The sequence below is a fragment of the Stigmatopora argus genome, chromosome 22 (genome assembly GCF_051989625.1).
Source record: "Stigmatopora argus isolate UIUO_Sarg chromosome 22, RoL_Sarg_1.0, whole genome shotgun sequence".
Classification (NCBI taxonomy): domain Eukaryota; kingdom Metazoa; phylum Chordata; class Actinopteri; order Syngnathiformes; family Syngnathidae; genus Stigmatopora; species Stigmatopora argus.
In genome coordinates, this window is record NC_135408.1 from 5,856,215 (window position 1) to 5,874,825 (window position 18,611).

Here is an 18,611-nt window from a genome sequence, read left to right on the forward strand (position 1 = left end):
TATATATATATATATATATATATATATATATATATATATATATATATATATATATATATATATATATATATATATATATATATTCACATTCACTCATTGACAGGCACACAGTACCTCATTGTTGTTATTGGTTGTTTTGCATGTCGAAATTTGAAGAAAGAAAATTAATTTATTTTGAAATAGCACGGAGTACTTTTTATTATTATGTTTATTATGCACATATCCACACAGATGTAGTGTATTTATACACGTTTCAAAGCATACTTGCGGGATGGTGTGACCGAGTGAAACTGGTTATGTGAAAGAAAAAAAAAATAATCAAAGTGACTGAGCAGGTTGGACGATATCTAGCAGTCATATGAGCTCACTTGTCCTACCCACGTCCAAACGGAGAAACACATATGTCACGGAACAAACATAGAAGACAGGAATACCAAAAACCAGAGGACAGAAGTGAGAAGAAGACAGAAGACAGCGATAGAACAATTTCTGAATAGACACGGTAAGAAACAGTCTTACAATCAATCATCTCTGTAGCAGATTATTCACATGGTCTGTTTGCTAAGGAAATCATCTTTTATTCCAATACTTGTTGAGCAAATGCCCCTTATCATTGACGAATTACCTCTGTTGCTGATCACTGATTTATTAATCATGCCAAGTCATTTCCACTCTAGATGACGACACCCCCACCTGTCCCCAAGCCAAGAGCTCGCTACTCAAGGAATAGCCGTGGTTCTACCTCCTTGCCGGATGGGAAGTAAGTCGTTACACAAACATTCAGCAACACACGTATCCAAGCGTTGACATTTCCCAGTTAACTGGAGAAATCACAAAAGCTGGAGACTCAAATTTGCCTGTTTTCTTTCCCTTAATTTCAGTAGAATTTTTACTTTGGCTGCGTTCACGCGATTTCTGATTCAGCTATTATCTTTGTCACTAGTCTGACATAAAGCCATGCTTGTATAAAGCAGAAATGTTTAGACCTGAGCCCTCAAGTGATCCTATACGTGCGCAATGTTACCACAATTAACAGTGGGTCAGAGAGCACTATTACTATGATACTACCTCTATTTACGAATGTTTCTACATGCGATATTTTCAGGTTACAAAGTCCTTTGATATGCAAATAACTTCCAATTTACAAATTTTAAGTTATAAAATCTCCCAAAACGTCAGTACATTTCCTGTACCTGTTATTTTATTTTGAAATTGTCGCGGTAGCATTGCGTTCTATTTGACAAGCTCACTACATTCCGCTGGCCTCCCATTGGCTGTCTCACAAAAACAACTCTCCATGCTATTTTTGTTTTTCTTACACTTATGCACCTGCAAGACTAGAAAATGTCTTTGCATGCTTTTATTATATTGTAATACATTAATAAATTATTTTCTTTTCATTTCATCTCATTTTTCTGTTTCATCTTTCATACAAAATGGGGACCTTTGGATCATTTATAAAGGGTTTACTTGGTAATGCCTTTGAGAATCATGGAATAAATTAGAAAATGTACATATAAAATACCTCTACTTCTGAAAAAAAATCCAAGTTACGAAACAAGTTCTACAATGAATTAATTTCGTAAATAGAGGTGCCACTGTAGACTAAGTTTCAATACATTTTTTGTTAGGCATATTAATAAGATAGCCCTGAAGTAGTACTGTTATAGCTATACAACACATTTGTAGTGGGAATTTCACTGAGTTGCCAGTTGAAAATTGTGTGCATACATTCTAATCACACAATTTTCTTCTCATGTTATCAAGATGGTGACGCTAACGCAACAATATACATATACACAATCAACAATCCTGTCTTTTTGTCGTGGTGGTGATGCTGGTTTACAGTCACCCGAAAAGAACACTTTATCCTGTCTGTCATCCTGACAAATTTTCTTGTTTTTCAGAGATCAGACTCCTTTGACGGGAGTTCAGTTAAACACAGGTACATACACACACACACACAACTTTTATTCATTGACGAAAGAGTTAAGTAGATGAGATCAATTCAACGTCTTCACACAAAACTAGTTTCAAACTTGTTTGCCACGTCACCATAACACACAAACACACCCTCACACATCATTCATTCATAAATCTTCTGTGCATCCTTCCAATTATTAAACGATGTCAATGTCTCTTCTCCGTCAGATGAAGTCACCAGCTCACGAGACGATGTTCCTGCCGACAACTCTACCTCCCGCCCACTCCCGTTATCCCCACCCTCCATACACAGCATGGTTAGCAACATAGCTAGCCGCATACCGAGTTTAGCAAGCGCTGCTGGCAGCATCACTAACCCTGCCCCTACGCCAAGTTCCTCCACTCCGGCACCTGTTAACTTAGGCGCCATCGTTAGCTCCTTGTCAAACATACCCAGTTTGGCGGATATGCTTAGCATGGTGGCTAAATCCCCCTCCCAATCTGTCAAAGGCGTACCTCCTTTGACTTCAGCTGGTAAATAAATCAATCATTTCTGACTGGAGGTCATCACGTTAGTCATTCTTGTTTTTCTTCTGGTCCAGATCTCGTTGCCGTGGACTCGACAGCGCCGGTAGAAGACCGTGCTGAGCCAGCAGGACCAGGTAATGCTGGATAAAAGTCAAGCAATATGTTATTAAGAATCATCTACTCATTCATTACTCCAGAATCACTGCAAGAAACATTTGATGGGATTATCTATGTTCAACATGGAAAAATATCTACAAATTGAGGAGGGACTACTTTACACATTTGTCCTTCTGCTTTGTGCTAAAATCCACAGAAGAAGAGGAAGAGGATCCCTACATCACTGTGTTGGAAAATTGGGACGATGATGCCGATTCGGATTCATCCAATGAGGAGGAAATTTATCAAAATTGGCCAGGTTCCTCCATGGCTAATGGACCAATGAGACGAGACCAAATAGACAACCTACCAAACAACATTGCGTATGTAGTCGCCGCAAAACTCTGTCCTATACCTAATACTTTGCCCTGTACTACTAAGGCTATAGCTGTTACTACATCAGGTACCACACTGGCTATACATCTAGTACTACAGTATTACTACAGTACACTTGGAATTACACTTGTGAAAAAACTAGTGCTAAAATGATACACAAAATTTGGTGCTAGAGCAAATACTATAGTTGGCATGCGACTGAGTACAACTAATGGGAGAACACTAACTGGCAATACTCATAATAATACAATTAGCTTATACTACACCCGGTTCTTCACTAATACTGCTTTGTTTGCTCGGTCAATTCCAGTCGCTCCCCAAGTCTGGCACCGGCTCGGCCACCTCTGCCAATTCCCTTACCCGTTAGCCAATCAGCAAAGGATAGGAAGCCTGCCAATCAGAAGATGCCAAGGTACACAAAAGACTCGTGTTTTTCTAGACAACATGCAGGTTGTGTTTGTTATGTTGTCAATGTTATTGCTGTTCTTATTTTTCCGTTTCTCGTTGCTTCTGGTTGTTGTTGTTTATGCCTCTCCTAAACTTTTATCGTGATGGTTGTTTTTATTGTCATTCTTGTCATTTCTTCTTCTTATTGCCATTGTGGTTGTTGTGCTTATGGCATTGCTGTTTTGACGGTGAAGCGTGGCAACCATCCGAGTGTCAAGAAAGAAAGGAAAGCGCACGCCAGTTGGCCCGCAAAGTGCGGTGGTCCGAGCAAGCTGGTTGGATGTCTGGAAGGGCTTCAGGTAGAAGTTTCATATCTATATAGAGATGGAAGGAGTGACTCACACTGACTGTCATTCACATTTGATAATTGATTCTTTAGACACAATGTCTATTGGGCAACTCTGGATGGACAATTGATGTCTCTTTGGAAAAAACGGACAGTAAGTGTGTGCTCCAATGTGTGTTTGTGTGTTTGCGTGTGAGAGTCATGTGTGTCATTCTGAATCAGGACCAGTTCAGTGAGGTTCTCTTCCACGTGTCCAGCATCACAAATGTCAAGAAACTTGAGAGAGGGAGATTCTCCATCTTCTTCAAGAAGAAACATTATGACTTCTTGGCTCACAGTGATGGTCCGATACGGCTCAAAAATACACACTTTTCCTTACAATAGACGCTCAACTATCAAAAACCAGAGTTTGAACCAATTAGTTGACTAGTTAAGTACGCTGGCTAATGGATAAATCTCCTGCGTTTTCTTTCTACCCAAAAAGTCTCTTGCATACTACGTTCTGCTTTTGCAGATGTTCAGGACAGTTGGATCCAGTCTCTGCTGGCCACTCGGGGTCAGCCTGGTCCAGACGATTTAAACATCCACGGACCGATCACCGTCAAAGACCCCAGGAGCCGCATCTATGCGGCCATCTGGGGTCACGACTTGTGGATTTACCCGAATAAAGACGGCTTCCAGCTGGGCGTTGCCTGCTACAGCATTCCCCTCAATCTGGCCACAATCCGAACCACTGGAAAACATTCCTTGACCCTCACCACACCATTCAAGAACTTCAAGTATGCATGCCACTCGCCTTTTCTATTTTGAACAAACTTGTGTAGCAAAAATAATTCTAGGCAAGTGTTTGTCAGAGATTCGGAAGTGAGTTTTTACTAGTCAGCAATGCATTTGAGAGGTCTGTGACAATTCTTTTGGTTTTTGTTCTGGGTCCATCTCATTTTATTCTCCCTCTTCGCCCCGCCCACCAACAGTCTGTCTGTCGATTCCTCGAAGGATCTGTCCATCTGGCTGGAGGGTCTGTCATCGTCCATAAGCAGTGCTCTTTCCTGCAGCCAGGTGGCAACCCGCCTGTGGAAGAACCCGTCTAACCGTCAGTGCGCAGACTGTGGCGCCTCCGACCCCGAGTGGGCCTCGGTCAACCTGTTGCTCGTCATCTGTCACAGCTGCGCGGGTAAGTACGCCCCCTTCGTTGCTCTTGCCGATACTAATGCTAAATGCTCACGCTCTTTTTTTTTTCTTTTTTCTCAGGACAACATCGAGCTCTGGGCAGCACCCGGTCCAAGATCCGCAGTCTGAAGATGGACAGCAAGGTGTGGACTGAACCATTGATACAGGTAAGCTGGGACAGAATACAGCATTCCAGAAAGGTGGGTTGTCTCTGACTTTGGACCCCCTTCCCTATCTCGCAGCTCTTTGTTGCCCACGGTAACCGCCTGGGAAACCAGGTGTGGGGGACCCTGGTACCGACCGCAGAACAGATCGGTCCAGATGCTTCCGATGAGAGCAGGTCAAAGTTCATCCAGGATAAATACGGCAAGGGTCGCTACCGACGAGTGCACGCCCTCGCATCGTCCACTGAGTTGATGCAACAGGTGCGATGCTCCGGGGTTGAGTCAACTTGATGTCGGTGCCGTCAATGGCTGCATTTCTTTTCAGAGGCTGCGAGAGGTCGCTTGTGGTGGGGACGTAGAAGAAACGTTGTCACTTATCTGTTCGGGCTCAAAGGTAACTCACATATACACACACACGCTTATGACAGGAGTGTGTTCGGCAGCAAATTCTAAGAAAAGAAAATTGAATTGAATATGGCCTGCACAGGAAGCTTGATGTCAAACTATATTGTTGTATTTTTTTTTTATTGAACACTAGATGCAGCCAGTCCATTAGATGAGATAACTTTATTCATCCCGTATTCGGTAAATTTCGTTGTCACAGTAGCAAGAGGGTGAGAATACAGACACAGCAAAAGACATTTTAGACATAAATAAATAGGTAATAAGTTAATAAATAAATTAATTAATAGATAAATAAACAAATAAATTAATAAATTAAACTGTGCCTCGGTTTTGACTTAAGTGTCAAAATCTGACAAAATGGTGAAATCAATGTAGGAAACTGAATATTTTTTAAATTTATGTATTTGGAAAAAAGAAATTGTGCTGTATTTTCATTGTGATTTTTTTTTTTGCTGTTGCTGAACTTTTTTTTCTTTGTTTTGCATTTTGTTTAAGTAGTGTGGATAGATATGTGCAATGTCAATTTGTTGCTTGGAGTCCCTAATTCATTCGTTGCTGTTTGACACATATAAACCAATAAATATTTTTTTTTAAAAATAGCTAGTGATAACAGTGGGGATTATTTTTAACTGCCATTGAGAACGATAGACGTCCAATCCAGTGTTACTGATAGGGATTTGTTCGCTGCCAACACCCCAGTCAATGGCAGCCAATAAATCCATACTTAAACATAAAAACAAATAATTTTCATTTTTATCTGATTCTGATGACGTTTGACAAATGGGAGTGGGATGATTTCAAGTTGGCCCTTGCAGCCTTGGATTTTTCTACAAAATTTGCGCTATGACATCCTTTCCTTTCTGCAGGTGTGTCAAACAGATCTTGAGAGCCCCTCCGTCATTCAGCTAGCTGAGCGAGCAGGACAAGCTTTGCAGACTGAGCTTCTCAGACTCAACGAGTACACAGGTCAGCGAACATACACATACACACAGAAATTCACGTTATATGGAGTACATATGGTCTCATTTCCACAGAGATGCCCCCTTACGCACCAAAATCGGGCTATCAGAAACCTGCCTTGGCTCCTTCAGGTACTATTTTGAAAAAGTGAAAAGTATAATGTGTCACTTAAGACATAGTTTTCACAATTTTGTACACATAGGAGAGGAAGACGAGGAGCTTCACGGCAAGCTAGAAGAAGATCGCTTCCTCTTCTCTCTGGAAAACGACTCGGCGGCTTGCGATGTTCTCGATCTACGCGAAGTTTTATCACTTTTCCGAAAAGACGGGTAAATAAACAAAGTCCTCCATTGGCGAGAAAAACTCTGGAATAATCACCCAGGCGCTTCTTCTTCTTCCTCTTTGTTCCTCCAGGACAACTTTTGAGTTTGAGTTGATTACCTTGGACAATCAGCTCATTTGTGGGGCTGAGAGTGAGGATGAACTCCTCGTCCACCTGGTCCACATTCTTAAGGTGAGACAAAACAAAACCGGGCACAATAAGACTTGGACCAGCCGACATTTATTTGCCTGTTTTTCAGGTGATTCTCCCGAGTGGTGTGTCTTACGCTGAGGTGTGCGGCGCGGTGGCAGTCAGTAAAGTGTGCGTGTTAGAAGACAGTGGTGCCCCAGACAATTCCGAGGCCTGGTTGTTACTGTGGGATGATGGCGTGAGCGTTTACCGAGCTCGCAGGGACGCCAAACCGTCGCTAAAGATGGAACTAGGAGCACTCGGTCACCACGGTAAGCATCCCTTTATAATGTCTCGGTGCCAATTCCAATGTGTTCATCTGCATCTGCACCCAAATCGATGTTTCTTCAGAGATGGTTCCATCTGAAGACATCGTAACCATGGTCCTAGGACAAAGGTGACAATACACATTAACACATAATGACAAGCCTGAGCCACTGAAAAGACAAAAAAATAAGGCCACGTTGACACAACAACAATCTGAGAAGTCTTGTAAAGTCAAATTTCAAATGAAGTCAAAATTGTTGTTAACAACTTTGACAAATTTGAATCAATAAATCAAATGAGTCAATGTAATAAGGCTTTAAAAACAACTTGAGCTGTTAGCGCTAAGATTTCGTAGGCATGTCTTAATCACTTTCCCGGTGCTTGCTAGCATTGATGCTGATATGTTTGGCATGTCAACTCAGTCATGCCATTTTAAGTCATCCAAGCCAAATTCAATTTTGAAGGAGAAAACACCATGTTTCTGAGTGTTTCTCGGAGTCTGCAGCAGAACTCTACAGTAGTTTAACCCTTTTAAAATGATGAATTCGCATTGTTATCTGCCTGTCGCGTTGCCCATTTTAAGCTGCAAATTTCTATCTAGTATAATATATCAAACAGTAAATGAAATCAACTCATACCTTAACAATGAATCAATGTACCTGAATATTTTTTTAAAGGACCACTGACTGATTTAATTCCACATAACATGACAAAAATCACTTGACAGGACTTAAGCCTCACTTGGCACTAATTTTGTGATCTACATCTAACCTTGGTCCAGGCGTGTTTCATTGCACTTTGATGAGCACGATAGCTGCAGAACGTGGTACAGTCTCCTACAGGACGCGCTGGCCAATCACAACGCCGGAGAGTCGTCCGTAGCGTCCAAGGAGATGCTGTACCCACTGGATGACCTCAAGGAGATGAATTTGGTGCCGCTAGCTGTCCAACGATGCATCCAACACATCACTGAACATGGTCGCCACATCTTCTCCTTCTACTAGTGCCGTACTTTTGGGAATAGAAGTCACACCTTTTTCGTAGTTTGGCTGGGCCTGCCACTTATATATGTATCTTTTTTAATTGTTATCTGAAAAATGTTGTTAATGTTATGTTAACAGCCTAATTAGCCTGTTGTTGTCCATTTTACTATTGGTACTTTGACATGTTTTTGGTTCTCGTCCCAAAAATACCCCAGTGAGACTTCTATATATATTTTTCAATATATTCTTCAATGTGCATTGTTTGGCTGGTGCGACTTATAGTCCGAAAAATACGGTACTCCTTCACGTTTTGTTTTTTTTTCCACTCTGGAAAACGTTTATTGCGCCTGTTTCAGGTCTGAGGGTGGAGGGCGTTTATCGGCGCTGCGGGCTGGTCTCCAAAGTATCCCAGCTGGTGGAGGCCCTGGTGAGATCCCCAGTTTCTGCCCCCCTCGAGTCGGACGAACAAGGTGTACTGGATGCCGCCGCCGCCCTCAAGCAATACATACGGCAAGAGGAAGTGCAACTCTTTTCCGAGAGTGAGCGGAGGAACTGGATCCGAGCTGCTGGTGGGTATTACGGTGGTACTGCATATAATTCTCCTGGTGGATTTTCCACCTTGTAGTCATGGGCTTTGCTGGAAATCACTTTGAGGGTGCACTGCCTTGACATTAAGACACCGTATTTTGTGTGTCAAGTCATTTCAGATGAGCGTGCCCGGTTTTCAGCCTACCGTCAGGTGCTACAGCAACTGCCCTCCGAAAAGCGAGCCACTCTGAATGCCTTATTTGGACATTTCTACATGTAAGAAAGCAAGAAACGTCACACATTCTATAGGCAAAAGGCACGATTCACCTTGAATCAGTTGTCAGCCATGCAACAGAAAACCCATTTTAAAACATGTCTTATAGAAAGTTGTGTGTGTGTGTGTGAGAGAAAGAGATCATGTTTAAACCTATCACTTATGATCTTTCTAACATTTTTCCCACCAGGGTCCAGACTTTCTCTCAAGTCAATAAGATGGTACCCCAGAACCTGGCCTTGGTTCTGGTCCCAACACTCTTCCACAGTCTGAACACTGACCTTCTTAAGATGACCCGCGAGCTGATCCTTCACCACACGCTGCTCTTTTTGGTAAACCTGCAGTCCGCTGTTTGTTCTGCGATTGCTCAGATTTAATGGAATCCTTTCCAGCAGCAGCAGCAGCAGCAGGATGAGGAGGAAGAGATCACCATCCTCTGAACAAGCTCGATTCTTTTGACGTATCCTTTTCCCGTAAATCATTCAAAGCAATTTGCATGGATTGTCTTGTAGGCATTTTTGAAACAATGACCAAATACAAATAATGTGTTATATTCCATCTATTTAATGGTCACAGTAGAAGGACATGGTAAAAAATAAAATAAATACAAAATAAAGTTCCCACACACACATAAATGCTTCATACACCCCTTCACATGTAGGAAACCATGTACAAATAATACAATAAACAAGATTAAAGTGCATGTGTGACTCAACACAATAGAACAGAGGTGGCCAACTCTGGTCCAGGAGAGCTGCTATCCGGTCTGTTTTCCATAGCTCCCTCCACCAACAGCCTTGAATCAAATATTTGGGATCGGTATCGAGCCTCCGGACGGCTTGCTGATGAGGACGTCTGCTTACAATGCGAGAGGTAGGGGGATCAATTCCTGCATCATTCAACTATCACTTTACAGCTGAACTTTACAACTGAAATGGAAATGTAGTGAGCCAGTCTGTGACTTAGCAGGGTGGTGGGAGGGAACTTAGCTCACATGGTAAGACATCCGCTTACCATGCGAGAGGTAGTGGGGTCGAATCCCACATCATGCAAGTTGTCACTTTACAACTGCAATGGAAATGTAGTGAGCCAGTCTGTGACTTAGCAGGGTGGTGGGAGGGAACTTAGCTCACATGGTAAGGCATGCGCTTACCATGCGAGAGGTAGTGGGATCGAATCCCACATCATGCAAGTTGTCACTTTACAACTGCAATGGAAATGTAGTGAGCCAGTCTATGACTTAGCAGGGTGGTGGGAGGGAACTTAGCTCACATGGTAAGGCATCCGCTTACCATGCGAGAGGTAGTGGGATCGAATCCCACATCATGCAAGTTGACACTTACCAAATAAAAACCGAGTGGGCAGGACCATGCTGAGTAGGGAGGGGGCGTGCACACTTAGCCAAATTACTCAAGCGCCCTCTTACTGAAAATACTTAGCCCGTCGAAGTTTAGTGGGTGTGTGGGTGGGCCCCTTGGCGCACACAGTAGAGTATGCGCCTACCACCGAGTGGAAGCTGGTTCGCGTCCCGCAGACGTACTCTTGGTGCCCCTCCCGCCTTCGGCGGGAGGGACACCTGCGACAAAAGACTAATTACCTTTTACTAAAAAAAACTTTAAAAATTAAATTTTACGTTTCATCATTACATCAAAATGTGTTAAAATAATTGGCATAAAAAAACAAAGCCACTGGCTATTAACTAGGATTTCAAATAAGCCAGCCAAAAAGTTTGATTGGACAGGACCATGCTGAGTAGGGAGGCGGCTTGCACACTTAGCCAAAGTACTCTTACTGAAAATACTTAGCCAGTCGAAGTTTGTGACAAAGTAGGGAGATGGGAGGCAACTTAGCTCACATGGTAAGATGTGCGCTTACCATGCGAGACGTAGTGGGGTCGAGTCCCCCATCATGCAATTGGGCTCACTATTTTTCAGTTTGACCTGAAAAGAGGGAACTTGTGTCATTAGACAAATAATCAAATGATCAACTCATCAGCAAGCCATCCAGAAGCTTGATACCGACCAATCCCCATGATCTGCTGCAGGTGTGTTGGTGGAGGGAGATATGGAAAACAGACCAAGTAACGGCTCACAAGGACCGGAGTTGACCACCCCTGCAATAGAAGGTTCACTTGCCTCACGCACACATAAAAATGGTCAAAAATTGTGCTTAATAGTTTCACAAATTTCAGACAAAAAGACATTAAAGCCCCATTTGACATCCCAGTTACACTGTATACACACGAATGGCGTCAGCGCTTGATGAGGGAGTCGGAACAATTCAGGTGGGCGGCTCACGCGCCTCTGAGGTACGTCATCAAAAAAGGGAATAAAGTTGCTTCCGGAATGGCCTGAAACAGGACTACGTGACAATGACTGACTAGCTGGCTGGCTGTGAGTGAAAGAGCACCTGACGGACGGGTTAGAGGTGACTGCGGCGTCACATTCCAACATTCCGACAAACTACAAAATGTTTTATAAGAGGAAACACGTGGTTCCCCATTGGGTTCGTTTAACCTTACTAGCTGCGCTAAGGCGCGGGGCTATCCAATCTACGGCCCGCGACCCAGTTTTTTAGGTGGCCTCAAATATATCGCACGAGAAGGGATTAGAATAGAACATAGAATCATTCGTAAGTAGAGGTACCATGTAATATTGACTGAGGGACTGGCAGCACTCGTTCAGCCAAAATGGATTGGATGTCAATCACCATCAGTGTTAGCCAGTGAGTTAAAACTTAAAAACAAACATTTTAAAACTCTGATTTAAAATAAAAAAATTTTTTTTTACCTGATTTCAGTCTTATGTATAGCAAATGAAACCGGATGAATTTCAAGTTGGCTCCTGGGTTGGACTCCCCTGGTTTAAGGCAAGAGACTTTGTTTTAGGAATATATATGTGGTACCTACATGGTTTGGTAGAGGGCGCTGAGGTTTGCTTTTTTGAGGCGCCGGACGGGGTGACTTCTGCCGTACTGCTGCCTGGACGTGAAGGGCGGCGGAAGCGGCGAGGACGACTGAGCGCCGCGGAGGCACCGCGGGCTCTCGGCGGGCGACGGCTCGGCCGGAGAGCGAGCGTCGTGGACCCGCTGCTTCTTGGGGTCCTCGCCGCTCCGGTGGACCGGAGCTTCGATGGCCGGCGGCGCACCGCGACTCAGCTCCCACTCGGCCAGGTCGTCGACCAGCAGCTCCAAACAGCCCAGCTTGGCCAGGGAAGCCGAGCGCTTCATCAGCGAAGGCGGCGTCAGTCCGGACCGGCGGATGCGAGCCTCCGCCTCTCGGGCGCGCTGCCGCTCGCCACCTCGCTTCCCGTTGCGTCCGGCCACGCTCACCTGTTGGAGGAAGGCTCCCAGCTCTCGCAGCGTCTGCCACGTCTCCTTCAGGACGGCACCGCCCCAGTCCGGACGTAGAAAACCCACGGCGCTCCTCGGCGCGGCGACGCAAGCTTCGCCATCCCCGGTGGGGCTCTCTTGGCGCGCGGGCGGCAAGGGGGCGTGGAGTTCTCGCTTCATCTGCCGTTCCAGCTCGCGTGTGACGCGACGCACCGAGCCTCGTGTCCAATCTCTGTAGAGACGGGCGCCGTTGTTCTCTTCCTCTTCTTTGTTCTGCCCTTCCTGTTTTACGCCTTGACAAAAAACATCTCCATCCTGCGCAGACTGGGCCACTTCCCGGCCCCCGTCCTCCAATTGGCCGGGCTCAAACTCGTCGGGCTTCCGTTCTGCGAGCTGCACGGGAATGGGGCTCTGTTTCACAGAAAACACAAAAAGAAACAATAGGTCTGAAAAGTTGCTCGATGAAACATGAAATAAATAATATTTAACCGTGACGCCATAGTCTCACCTTTTTGTTGGACTCGTCGCCGGCGAGGAACTCGGGAGGCGGCGGTGAACGTCGCCGCGCCATCCCTTTGAATTTCTCCCTGGCACTGAGGAAGTCGATGCTGTCCCCGTGGCCAAATACCGCACCGGGCACGTCGGCAGGCGTCGCCGCCGTGCCGCAAGGCGGCGAGCTGAGCGGACGAGACGGGGCGACGAGTCCCGCCGCTTGTTTGACGTAGGATTCTAGCGGGGGGGCCGAGCGCTCCGAGCCTCGGGGCCGGCGATACGCTTTAGACAAGAACTCGTGGTGCTCGGACAGGTCGCTGTCCGAATGAGAACGCCAAAGCGTGTTGTGCCGCTGCTTGCTGCGCGACAACAGAGAGGGAGAGAGAGAGAGAGAGAGGGGGTCAGTTGCGTCTGGACGAGGAATCCACGCCTCACGCGGGCGGCTCACCTGGCCAGCAGGATGCCCTGGTACTCCTCCAGCTGCCTCATGAAGGACGGGTTGGGCTTGGTGACGGCTCGCCGATTCTTGACATAATCGAAAGCCTTCCTCAGATCCCAGCCGTACTCCTTCATGGCGTAAGCGATAACTGTGGCCGCTGAGCGACTTATTCCCATCTTGCAGTGCACCAGGCACTTGGATCCATTTTTCCTGAAATCGCCACCAGTGTAAGACATCGTTTCATTGGTTTGACCGGTTTATGAATTTAAAAATAGGCCATCGGACGATAGATAAACAAAACCTGATATCCAGGACAACTGTTATGCTTGCGGTTTGGTTGGTGCTATTTGTAACTGATTATTTATTACATTTTTCTACAATTTTCTTATTATCCATTCACAAATGCATTTTTGACAATAAAAATGCAGTCTTTTAAAAACAATGTGCGCATGTGCAAATAATGCATTTTTGTTTTGTTTGTTTTATTGCATTTTTTTTTAATGCATATTTTAGTATAGATAATGCTACTCTATCGTGAATGCTATTTTTAGTGTTCATTGTTAAAGTAAGCTCTGTCATCTAGTATGTGTGAGCTAATATAATTGGTATCTACACTGATAAGGCTATGTCGATGTTAACGCTAATGCTACGCTAATGTGGACACTATTTAGTAGCTTTAGCACATTAATCCCTTTCTTTATCAAATAATTATTATTCCAGCATGTTTTTCATTGCAGTGTACAGCTAACACCCTCAACCTTTTTTCCCCCAAAATTTAAGCGATCCAGGTTCCCTGTCGACTTTGTGCCTAACGGTTACAGTCCCAGCAAAAGTGCAGATATGGCAGCAACAACAAAAAAGGCCCCATACATTTCAATGGCTAACAGTGACTCACTTAGCTCTGGTGATGAACTTGTAGGTGTCGTTCCAGTAGGCCAACAAGTCGGTGGCTTCCTCGTCGTACACGCGGATGTTGTGGTACTCAAAGATGCCCGGGAAGAAGTTGTCAATCTCACGGGTCACATTCAGGATATAGTGGACTCTGTGTGACAGCCGCCCGTTAGCTCCTGTTCAAAAGTCATGGGTGGCCTTCTCCTCACCCGCAGTTCTGCAACTCCTCCATATTGGACGCGTTCCACTCGGATCCCTGAAGAAAGGAAAAGCATTGTGTGCATCAGATCATCAGTTTAAATTAGAAGGGTTTTTTTCATTGAGGGCGCTGACCAAGAAGACGTGATCAAAGATCTGCGTGGGACTGTCCATCTGGCCCAGAATGACGATCATTTCGTTGTCGATGAACTCCTTGAATTCGCGCAAGTTGCACGTCATGTGCATTTCTAGCTCAGTGCGAATCTGTGCCACACGGGAAAGAAAACGTATATGTTGAACTTTGATTCATTGTACAAAGAGCTGTGCGAATAAGCGATAAGTATCGTGAAATATTTTTTGTTAACGACACTAAAAACTTTCCATGAAAATTTGATCATTTTAAACTGCAATTACACCACCCGACCATCAAAGAACGGGGGCGCTGTTGTGAGTTGAACGCTAGTTCCAGACTAACGCTCAGGATGATGGGCAAACGTGTTTTAGCATGTTAGCAATAGAGGCTAACACATAGCATAAACACAAAAGGAGAATAACACAGCTAAAATAAGCTATTATGAGAAGCAGGACAACACCGAGCCGACCCACTAATAGATCCAACTGAATTCTCCCTGGCGTTTTTTCTTTTCTTTTTTTAAATGCCTCGTAAATACCTGTGTGCAAAGAGCAGCCTTATTGAGCCTTAAGCCACTGTACTCATTTGAGGACAGCCAGTAATATGTTTCTTACTTAATGTCAAGCTGTTTCCCCATTTTATGCAAATGTTCTGAAAACGTAAAAATCTAAAACTTGTTATCTTGGGTTAAGTTCATTCAACTCTTTTATTGTATTTTTGACCATATGTGAGGTATATTAACACAGTTTCTTTTTGCGAGGCTGAAAATAGTCTGCTTGCCAATGTCTTCAGTTGATTATTTTATTTATTTCATATTGCACAGCAACTTTTGGTTTAAAGGTAAATTCATAAAAATAAAAGCATCTGTCAAAATTTCTGCCGGTTTCATTCTTAACTTTTCATAGTCTTATCTGTCTTATCTTTATTGCACAACAGTACAACAAAAATACTTTTTAAAATCATCATATGTCATATTCTCTTTTATAAAGTAAGGTAACATTGTTAGCTACTTTCAGATTTGAATAAGGAGAAAAGTTATTTATTTACTTATTCACAGAAGTTTGAAGTTTCAGATTTGAACAAAAAAAGATGTGATAGTTATGATAAATATCGATAGACTGATTTTTTTTTTTTTATCGTGATAACAATTTTTGTCATATTGCCCAGCTCTAATTGTACATTATTAATATTCGGGTATTAACTAATTTAATGCCATTTGCAGCAATAGACAATCCATTTTAACAGGGAGAGCCTGGCGGTGAAAGATTGCAGAATTTCTCGTAAAATGAGACCAACAAAAGCAGTAGTTATTGGCTGACCTCCTTGCAGGTGACGTTCTCCAGATCTCGCTGCGTCATGATCTCCCTCAAGCTGCTCTTAATCTCGCGCTCTGTCAGCTCGCGTTCCGTGGGTCTGCACAAGCACGGGCGTTAGTCGACTCCGCAACGGCGTGCCCTGCCGCCGCGCTTGACGCTCGTCACTCACGTGTCGGAGAAGAGGACCGGGGAGTCAGCACGGTGCGACTGCAGGTCCTGCATGGCATTCCACTCGTTGATGCGGGCCCGGTCGGACGAGACGCGGCTCTGGTAATAGCTGACCCAAGTCAGGAACAGGCTTCCCGGAAAGTAGTTGTGACAACGCGCCACTTCGCAGGCTTTGTGCAGCGACTGCAGTGCCGACCTGCCATCGAAGAGGAAGACCCCGCTTTTACCGAAACGTAGGGAGGTAGAAAACGTGTCCGGAAGCAAAAGCCGACTTACCACATGGCCTGCACGGACACGGGCTTGAAGACGTGCACTCGGCCGTCGGTGGACACGCTGAAGCCACTGTGGAGGAGGAGACCAGATGCGGTGAGGCGGACAACGTCACTTACGATGACGGACAACGGCGTTGGCGAGTCCGTACCCATCTCCGTCCAGGTGAATCAGCGTGTCGCTCCAGAGCGGAAGGACCAAACCCACTGAACACGAGCTGAGGGGCGCACGTCATTTGACGTCATGAACTACAGGCTCGAGCGCGTTTTGACACACTCACCTGTCCACAGGACTAAAGTCCACGCCAAGGAGGACGCTCTCCTCCGTGTCCTGCCTTCCATTGGTGGATACCACGACCATATAGCGGGTCAAAAGGGCGTGGACGCTCTCCAGCCGGACCGCCTGGAAGGAAACCGTAAAGTTTAGGCCCGAAACATAACCACTCAATTTGTTTACCCTTGTGGACGTATGTACACCCACCAGTTTGATGTTGTCCTCTGGTCGGAGGACAGTGAACATGGTCTGAAGGTGTTGCTGGATATCATCTAGGAAAGACACAGAACGAATACAAATTGTGTGATAAAGACACATTTGACAGAAAAGAAAGAAAAAAATCCTTTTTACCCGCATGTTTGCTGCGCAGTGAGAAGCGAGACGCTGATGACGACGCTGAGGAGCCATTTCCTCCAGGCAGGAAGAGTGCCGCCCCTTTAACGGTCAGGAAACTTTCACTGATACTGGACACAAACATAAAACATAATTTAGATGCAGTGTTAAAGCTTAAAGAGGCAAGGTATAAGACACACAACTTGGACCCAGAGCCTTCAAAAGAGCAAGAAACGTGTAGCCTGGGCTTTTAGCTCAGACGTTAGCCTGCTTGACTGCTGCAGAGTAACAGGTGGAGAACAAGTGCAGTGAAATAACCAACATCAAAACTCCAATTTTCACAGTCTACAACCGTTTTGCAGCAATCTTACCCACTCCACTTATTTGTGGTCATAGAAAATAGAGTTGTGTTCACAAGACTTCAGATTTTAGATTTGCACTTAAATTTTGAAAATGTATATTAGTCAAAGTATTAAACATTACCACATGAAGAAACACATTTGGTCCAAAATCAGAAATATGAAGGGAAAAAATTGCTTGTGTGTTTGTTCACATTTGCTACAATTGAAGCGGATTTGTGGATAGAAAGTCTAACAGGATGAGCAAGATTCCATACTGAGAGCAGAGCAGCATGCATGACTGGGACACACACACATGTTTTTCTTTGCAAACACCCAACTATATTCCAAAGACATTTGTTAGACATGCAAAAATCTAACATGTGAAAATGACTTTAGTTCCATCTTGTCATAATCTAACCTGCGAGGTTGAGAGCGTCGATCATCCTCACCACTGCCCGATTCCTAAAAATAAGAAAGAAAACCTTTATCAGCGAAATTAATTTTTTACCCGCTCGTGACCCTTGACGGCAATGGACGTCCGATCCATTTGAAAGGGGAGGATAATGTCCCTTTTTGGGCACGTGTGTCTGTAAATAACTACGATTTTTTAAATTGATGAACTACTGTTTTGCCACCTCTGTCCCCCAGACAACCTTTTTTTCTTTCAGTCCCCAAGACAACCCCAAACCAAGTGCCACTGTAAACATTACGTCACAACATGGTTCTCGTCTGTGATTGGCTGTATGTGCGCGCGCACCTGCTCTTGATTGCCTCAGTGTGCGCGCGCACTTGCTCTACAGCTACGCTTGCACGGGCTTCAGCCAAACCAAAAGTACGCTTGAGACACGCAAAACACGCTAAAAACGATACATTTTGGAGAAAACATAAACCAAACAACTAAAAAGTTCGAGTAGAATTAAAAGTTCAATATTTTTGGGGCCCGTTTCAAGCGGTCCCACCGACCGGAAATGTCCGCCCATACTCCCTACCGAAAAAAACATAAGAAATATGAACATTTATAAGATTTGGGTCACATTTACATTACGAGTAAAAGGAGCACACCACCCTGCCCATGAAAATAAAGGCTAGAAATGATTCCAGTACAAGTAGCGAGTCGAATGTGAAACAACAAGCGAGGGTGCTAGATTGGCGCATGCGCACGAGCACAAAGGCGAGACCATTTGGGAGCGAAAAAGCATGCAAATAAAGCTTCGGGAAGCTCCATGATGGAAAATGTCTTACCGATACGCAGGGGCTGGAGGTGTTGCTGGGGGTCGGGGAACGCTGAACGGTCACCAGCGCCATTCACGAGCTGGACGCCAACCCTGAGCACCGAGAGCATAATGGACAGAATCAGGTGCACCTCGCTCGGCGTCGTCTCTCCATGGCTGCCTGATGGTTTGTCGAGGAGCTTTCTGGGCGTCTTCCTTCCGTTGGCTCAGCGGCTCCTCCCTCCGCGGTCGAGTCGGCGTCGCTGGGCGCTTCCGGT

General features: G+C 44.8%; 2 protein-coding genes across 10 annotated transcripts; one reads left to right on the forward strand and one right to left on the reverse strand.

Annotated features, from left to right (window-relative positions):
• Positions 1 to 52: 52 nt before the first annotated feature.
• On the forward strand, positions 53 to 12,762 carry LOC144067956 (arf-GAP with Rho-GAP domain, ANK repeat and PH domain-containing protein 1). Of its 7 annotated transcripts, none has more exons than XR_013298069.1 (28): positions 54 to 502; positions 678 to 760; positions 1,908 to 1,945; positions 2,152 to 2,457; positions 2,526 to 2,585; positions 2,765 to 2,930; positions 3,254 to 3,355; positions 3,585 to 3,689; positions 3,770 to 3,830; positions 3,899 to 4,019; positions 4,191 to 4,455; positions 4,651 to 4,850; positions 4,928 to 5,013; positions 5,089 to 5,271; positions 5,336 to 5,404; positions 6,282 to 6,381; positions 6,450 to 6,506; positions 6,578 to 6,704; positions 6,790 to 6,889; positions 6,957 to 7,158; positions 7,238 to 7,283; positions 7,935 to 8,131; positions 8,493 to 8,705; positions 8,835 to 8,940; positions 9,129 to 9,270; positions 9,334 to 9,398; positions 9,734 to 9,811; positions 10,983 to 12,762. XR_013298069.1 is itself a non-coding variant. In XM_077592059.1 (27 exons), the coding sequence occupies exons 2-26, from the start codon at positions 678 to 680 to the stop codon at positions 9,376 to 9,378; spliced, it is 3,180 nt and encodes a 1,059-aa protein (XP_077448185.1). In that variant the 5' UTR covers positions 54 to 502; the 3' UTR covers positions 9,379 to 9,398; positions 11,738 to 12,762. The 7 variants fall into 7 exon arrangements, 5 of the variants coding, with proteins under 5 accessions (XP_077448188.1, XP_077448185.1, XP_077448187.1 ...); XR_013298071.1 differs by having other exon boundaries at positions 9,337 to 9,398; XM_077592059.1 differs by lacking the exon at positions 9,734 to 9,811 and having other exon boundaries at positions 11,738 to 12,762.
• ssh2b (slingshot protein phosphatase 2b) lies at positions 9,485 to 18,610 on the reverse strand. Of its 3 annotated transcripts, XM_077592080.1 has the most exons (18): positions 18,365 to 18,610; positions 17,541 to 17,584; positions 16,800 to 16,912; positions 16,656 to 16,720; positions 16,456 to 16,577; positions 16,327 to 16,392; positions 16,182 to 16,247; positions 15,907 to 16,101; positions 15,741 to 15,834; positions 14,424 to 14,552; positions 14,300 to 14,346; positions 14,095 to 14,241; positions 13,209 to 13,409; positions 12,777 to 13,119; positions 12,269 to 12,679; positions 11,847 to 12,160; positions 10,961 to 11,051; positions 9,485 to 10,878 (listed from the first exon to the last, which is right to left on the reverse strand). In XM_077592080.1, the coding sequence occupies exons 1-17, from the start codon at positions 18,425 to 18,427 to the stop codon at positions 11,027 to 11,029; spliced, it is 2,445 nt and encodes an 814-aa protein (XP_077448206.1). In that variant the 5' UTR covers positions 18,428 to 18,610; the 3' UTR covers positions 9,485 to 10,878; positions 10,961 to 11,026. The 3 variants fall into 3 exon arrangements, with proteins under 3 accessions (XP_077448206.1, XP_077448203.1, XP_077448205.1); XM_077592077.1 differs by having other exon boundaries at positions 11,847 to 12,679; XM_077592079.1 differs by having other exon boundaries at positions 11,728 to 12,679.
• Between the last annotated feature and the right edge of the window lies 1 nt (position 18,611).